Source organism: Anneissia japonica, unplaced genomic scaffold (assembly GCF_011630105.1).
Source record: "Anneissia japonica isolate Jap-2015-1 unplaced genomic scaffold, ASM1163010v1 scaffold171_len658169_cov177, whole genome shotgun sequence".
Classification (NCBI taxonomy): Eukaryota; Metazoa; Echinodermata; class Crinoidea; order Comatulida; family Comatulidae; genus Anneissia; species Anneissia japonica.
Window position 1 is genome coordinate 50,177 of NW_022733907.1, and position 7,089 is coordinate 57,265.

At 34.9% G+C, this 7,089-nt stretch overlaps 1 protein-coding gene across 1 annotated transcript in view; it reads left to right on the forward strand.

The window, feature by feature from the left end:
* Positions 1-1,035: 1,035 nt before the first annotated feature.
* The window catches only part of LOC117116272 (nmrA-like family domain-containing protein 1), a 13,469-nt gene continuing 7,415 nt past the window's right edge, over positions 1,036-7,089 (forward strand). Inside the window, exons 1-3 of the mRNA XM_033260279.1 lie at positions 1,036-1,088; positions 4,517-4,949; positions 6,862-7,055. Of these exons, the coding sequence (XP_033116170.1) occupies positions 4,556-4,949; positions 6,862-7,055 (588 nt within the window). The 5' untranslated portion in view covers positions 1,036-1,088; positions 4,517-4,555. The remainder of the gene's footprint in view (positions 1,089-4,516; positions 4,950-6,861; positions 7,056-7,089) is intronic.

The following is a 7,089-nucleotide window of genomic DNA, read 5'->3' on the forward strand; positions in this document are numbered from 1 at the left end:
AAACACTTGTTTAAGGTACTATTTCTAACATATTAGAATAGTGAATACTTTTTATCTGTTTTCCTTTTAATAAGAATAGACCGAAGTTGTCAACTTGTTTTGGTGTTTAAATAAGCCTCGGAATAAAATATTTTACAGTATCACAGTAACATCGATACTAGGTTTCTGTTGAAAAAGTGCTGTGCTCAAGAGCAAAAGCGAAAAGGACATCGAGGAACTGAAACACCGAATTGGTACAACAAATCGTTAAAACTGTGACAGACGACTTTATGAAGATGAAATTTAAGTAGTAAACGAACTACTAGAAAAGTAAATTTGTAACCTACTTTAAACGCAATCAATATTTATAATTTCCCAAGCGCATTTACTAATTCAGTAAAAGAGATATCCTGTCAGTCCAGTTTTGTGCTATTTCCTTGGTTGTATGTGTTCACCAAAGAAAATAATTAAAATTAAGACAGAATTGTTTCACTTAAAGAAAATCATTCGTTCAGATAGGCCTAATACGACGCTTGAATACAAGGAAAATTGATTACTAAAGATGTCACATCCCCTGCATGCAAATTTTCTAATTTTTAACAAATCCGGTAGTAGGTAGGCCTATTCGTTATCGTGTATTAATAACCAACCGTTACCGTTAGTAGGTACGATATGCATAATCGATGATTGAACCATCATACAATTTAATGGCGCTGTAAATATTGCTTAGAAGAGCCAAATTCATGATCATGACAAAGGTCTAGGTCACGGAAAATCGAAAACCATATTAGTAGAGTTATGCTGATCTAGCAAGTTCTAAATATATACTATTACAGTTTTTCAATTTATGTCTGTATCTAGAAAACAAATTTTATTTCTAATTTGTTTACACTGTGGAGGATGACAATACATATTTTGTAATCCAATTGAAGAGACTTATTTTTACCCACACCGGTGCACCGACAATCATGGTGTGTAATGATGCATGTAGTGTAACAAAGCAATAATTATATGGTGTGTATTTGAAACTTCCAAAAAACCAATCAGTCGGAAAGAAAACGTTCTTGCTTGCTGTTTTTGCAAGTATTTTCAGAACAGGTCTTTTCCAGGTAAGATTTTGTTACACGAATTTTAATAATAGTGTTTAAAGATAACTTGTCAAAATCAATTGGTTGGTGGTCCTTTTTTATATTTACACCCTTTCTTATGGTACTCCCCGCTTTCTTAAATGCTCCCCAAAAACTTCCGGGTTGAGTTGTAACTAGTAGGTGGACCCTTAGGATTTTAATGGTGGCTGAGTAGTGTCTGTATTGATTGTAGTACAGTAGGCTTAATTGGTGGTGCTGTTATTAAATTTTGCGGTGGTAAAGAGGTAGTGTAGTGTGGCAGTTGTAGTAGTGTTGCTGGAGTTGTTGTTGCGAGGTAGTGTTGGTGGTGGTAGAAGTGGCATCGCCACAGATAATTGTTTATTTTTTTTTCATCTTGTACGTCACTGTTGATTGGTGGCGCTAGATAATAATAATAATAATAATAATAATAATAATAATTTATTAGGAACTAGACTTTTTCATCAGTGCAGGAGGTGCTTCCAAACCAATACAGCAACTTTTACATCAACTTAAATTTAAAAAAAAAAAACAGTTCAAATTTCAAAAGAAAAAAAAAGTATGCTAAATATAAAGTAAACATAAAAGAGGTTACGTCAACTTTCATTAAATGTGAATGTAAAATTTTGAAGCAAAAGAAAATAATGTAGATTAACACACATACACAAATATAGTAAAAATACACAAACATATGCATGAGATACACGTGTATATGTCTGTATGCCTATACTCGCATACACATACGAATATACACAAAGACCCACCTATCATATGAAACACGCATAAATCCTGAAACACACAATTATACACAATAAAGTTATCAAATCAAAAGTGCAAAAAGTCATACAGAACATTTTTTTTAATTTCTTGAAAGAACACACATTAATTTCTGATCAGTTGTTGATTTAAGAATTGGTTCCAAATAATATTTTTATCTATAAGTTAACATTTAAGCTTTGCTAGTCCTTCGAATCAGATAAAGTGGAGGGAAAGACATTAACAAAGTCTTATATCCTCCATAGAATCAGAGTTAAAGATAGTTCAAATGCCATCATGGATCAACTTGATATTTGTTAGTCCAAAGAGGAATTAAAATTGTATTCAAGCACACTTAAAATCTATAGTTTAAGTTTTCAAAGGGCTTTCCTCAATAATTGAGTAATCTGGACGGAAAATATTTAATCAAGATTACTTCTCTAATCAATACAACCTTGTTCTTTACGTTTATGTAAAATAGAGAATCTTTATAATTTTGCTCATTCACATTTTGAAAAAAAAAGCATTGGAACCACATTTAAGGAATTTAGAACATTTCTAAAATTTACAATCCATTTGCTATAAAGCCTTTAGATTTGGCCACCGATGTGATTCCATATGTATAATACTAAGAATATAACGTGCCATCTGCAATTCTAATATTTCTAGTTTATCAATATCAGATTTATTTTGAGAACATCATAACAATAATCAATTGACGGAGACCAATAGTTTTTCATAAAGTATCTTCACAGCATGTCATTCTTGTGGGCAAAACCATACTCTTGGATTAGATGCCGACTTAAATTTTTAGGCAAGATTTATGGAACTGTTTTTTTCGAGAGAGTTTTGCACTACATTCACAAGCTTACATCCTTTGATGTATATAATATTCAGGATGCAGTTATATTCGACGTTGGATGACTAGATTGATCAACATGTGTTTGCCTGCTTTTAGCTTGTGTCGGTGTTACACAAACTGTGTAGTTAGTAACCTCTGTATGGAACAATATATTTTGGACAATTCCAATCAGATACTGTTTTGTCAAGCCTGTGGTGAAATCAATTGTGTTTTAGGTTGTTATTCTCTAGAAAAAGCAACAATGCATTTTAATAATTAAAAAAAATGCTGCTGCGCCTGAATCAGTTATCTTCGATTAGGTCTATATCATATTTCTTAACACCAAACTCATAAAATGGGTTTTGAATTTCAGCCTAATTATAAAGTACATTTGAATAATAATAATATAGAACCGCTTTTAAGGGGACACCTTCGGGACCAAAAAATGTGTCGCCTTATAAAGTACATTTTCTATTCATAATATAGAGATACATTAGAACCCCTATTCTGGGGACAGCAAACATTTTAACATTTCGTACCGGCTAACACAATATAAACAGTTCTCAGTGGCTATTGAAATATAAAATATATACATACCGACTTGACTTCACAATCACCTGGCGTCTCTGGTTTGTGCCAGTCCGCCCCAGAACAGGCACCATAATTGCACTTTAAAGGATCATTGTTCTATCTATTCTGGCTATTCCTTGAACCTTCTTTGATGCCCTCTCAGAAAATCCTTCAGATTCTGATTCTCATTTTACTTTATATCAAGCTGTAATGGAAAGTTGAAGAAGATATTACTGTTATTGGAAAACGAATTCACACTTGCGTTCTTACCTTACCATGCAACTATTAAAGTGTAATTTCTTTTCATTCATTCATTCAAGGTACAGTATTCAACATTTTTTATAATCATGGCCAATATTGTGGTAGTATTTGGAGCAACAGGAATGCAGGGAGGCTCAGTGGCAAAACGATTACATCAAGATCCTAGCTAAAATGTATTGTAGGCAGCGGTAGATCCAGATTTTTGTTTTCGAAACATGTGGTTCGAATTTCTCAGAATATAGTAGAGTGTAGCGTACTACCATGGGATTGATAACACGTGGTGCATGTCCCTTTAGAAAAACTCAGACTTAGAATTCTGAAAGATGCTAAATGACTAAAACTTTGTGCAAAGTTAAGGTTCTTGGTGATATATTTTACTATTTTAAAAAAATGAACAGTGTATGGAAGACTCTCTGGAAATATGTTTGCTCATGAACTTGGAAATGTCCTAGTTTAATCTGGTAATGACTATTTCTTTATATTTTGTGTTTCTATACATAACAAACATGCACGTCAACAACATAAATGAACAGACAGGGAAAATGTGGTCAAAAGAATGGTGGCCCAACAAAATGGCCTTACCCAGTTTTGCATCAGGCTTTACTAACACGTTTTTAAAAATGGGTCCAAAATATGGAATTTTATCCATAAAATGGGTCCACTTTTTGAAAAATAGGTCCAGATTTCTTATATTTAGCTAAAAATGGGTAAAATTTAAGATTTTTTATATTTTTGCGTAAAATGGTCCACATTGTTTGAATTTACGCAAAGTGGGTCCACAATAATATTGTCCCACAGTTTAAAAATCCTGGCCACGGCATCATTTTGTTTATAACTACCATGTTCTTTACCACAATACGAGCAGATCAAGAACTTTAATTAAACGCAGGTAAGTTTGCGCTGGACTTTTTTCATTTTATGTTTTACTTCATTTTGTTTTAAATTTTAAAGTTCATTGAAATCCACATTTGTTTAAAACGTTCTTTTTAAAATTAAACTAAAGGTTCGTGCAGTAACCAGGAATGTTGGCAGTGACAAAGCAATGGCACTGGCTGCAAAGGGCATTGAGATAGCACAGGCTGACCTAGATGACCGCCAAAGTCTTGCTGATGTACTTGACGGAGCTTACGCTTGCTTCATTGTCACCGACACGCAATTCAAACGAACTGACTGTGGAGAATATGAATACAGTCAAGGTGAGAACGTCGCCGACATCTGTATGGTCAAGAAGGTCCGACACGTTGTCTTCTGCTCACAGTTGAATGCATTTGATGGCATGGGGTTGCAGGTCAAACATTACGATGCTAAATCACGCATTGAGGACTTCATGAAAGAGAGGGCACTACCATTAACAACCATTATGATTTCTTGTTACTATGGACATTTTCTCACTTGGTTGAAACCACAGAAATATGGTGACCATATGTATAAAATTGGTAAGTACTTCTATGCGTTGATGATTAGTTTGAATTAATAATGGTAAAAACAGCAAGATTAATAGAAAATTACTTGAGGTGTTTCAAATAAATAGGTTTTAAGGTGGAGTTTCAAAAGTGAAAGGGATTCCACAGACTGTACAGATTCTGAAAGGTCATTCCAGATCTTTGGAAAGAGAACACTTTAAAAACTCAGTGGTTGTGCATTTGATGTTCTTCAAGAATGTGTTTGCCCAATGAGCGCAGATTTGCTACAAAATTGTAGCATCATATAATTAGGCCTACTCTTATAATAAATGTAGGCAAGTTTGATAATTAAAAACATCTATTTCATACAGTAATCTATTTCATACAGTAAGCTTCTTTTGTGAGGTTGGAGAAAACTTCTATCCGTGTAAACAAAACCGAATTGCATTTTATTTTTTTTAAATAATATTACAAATAATAATAATAATAATAATAATAATAAATAGCAATTATATTACGCGCGGTCGATAGACCACAACACACACGGTCTTGTTTTTCAAAGTGATTTTGGATGAAACACTATTTTGCAGAAACACATGCGTGATGCGTGATAATAAATTTGTCAAACATTTAGCACGATAACGAATTATCTCGAATTAAGGAGAAAATGTATTTAAAACTCCAACTGAAAATGCCCAGATCGTCCGAGCGCAAGGCCTTGCTCCTGGTTCCCCACCGGGGCTCTGCCTCGGATCCTTGTGGCCACTTTCCCCCACCGAACCTGTGTAGTCACGCATTTCAAATCTCTCGGGTTGGTAACTATGCAGTTGTATAATTGAAAATATTGTCATTCTGTTGCTGCTCTCTACCTGACTCATGCTGTCCAGGGGTGTTGTCGGGATTTGCCCGACGGGGGCGGCGAGGTCCCCGACGGGGCCGATGCCCCCGACGAAGAGTCGAAAGCAAAGCGGGAGTGATGGAGCTTCAATTAAAAGGCTTTGAAAGTGGTCCAGTGGTCCACGCCAGGAAAATTTGAAAATTTACGGGTTCAGAAGGCTTATTTAATGGATTTTATAGTCTACTAATATGTAGAAAATACATGTATTTTTCTTCTCCCCGACGAATTGCGCTTTTTCTCCCGGCGGGATGGGGAAGGGGATGGCCCCCGGCCTCCCGCTGGCGCCACCCCTGATGCTATCTTGGCCGATTTACTCAGAAATAATCTCGGGATTAAATTTGGTAATTTAACCAATAACACGTAGGCCTACTCTGGTGTTCTTCATATTTATACGTTATAATGTTGCTGTTTTGTATTCATCCCTTTTTTTTTTTAAGAACAATAAATAAGTATTTATAACGTGATTTCCAACTAAATAACATTACAAACATTGCTGCGTGTTTGTATAATGTTATTTTCTGACATAACCAACCACAATTTTCCTACTGTAGATTATGAGAAATCATAAATGGTTCAAACAATATTCCAGAACACTTCAGGACATAAAAGGACCATTTTAAAATAGTTTGTACGTGAACGCATCTTTCTCACATCAAATGAGATAACGGAACACAGAAAACAAATTATTATTATGGAATATTTCAATTGTCCATTGGGGCGGAAATGCTTCTGCCAAAATAAGTTTGGTGCTTGATTCACACTATCAACACTTCAAAAAAGCTTCTGACTATGTGAGAATTACTGTCTAAGAACAGATGTTGGCCAGCCAGCCTTATGCTTGCTGGTTTTGAGTTTCAACCAAATTTCTCAGAAATGGCTGAGGTCCAGCTTCTTCCATTTCGTTGAGAAATGGTCATAAAATAAAAAAATCACCACAATCAACTTCATTTACTTTGCATGTTACCAACAGTAACATAAACCTTATCTTACTATAATGTGGTAAATAATAATAACTCTCTAATGCTGATCCCTTATCTTATATTTCAGCCATTCCAATGGGAAATATATCGCTGGATGTAATAAGTGTGGCACAGATAGGTGAAGCTGTCCGAAGTATCTTAAACAACAGAGCGCAGACACTCAACAGGAACTTCCTACTCTCTGGTGACAAGTTAACTATTGTAGAGATAGCTCGAACGTTTAGTAAGCATCTGAGACCTTACGAGTTTATTGATGCACAGGTAGGCCTATACTTGTCTCTTATACACATCTAGA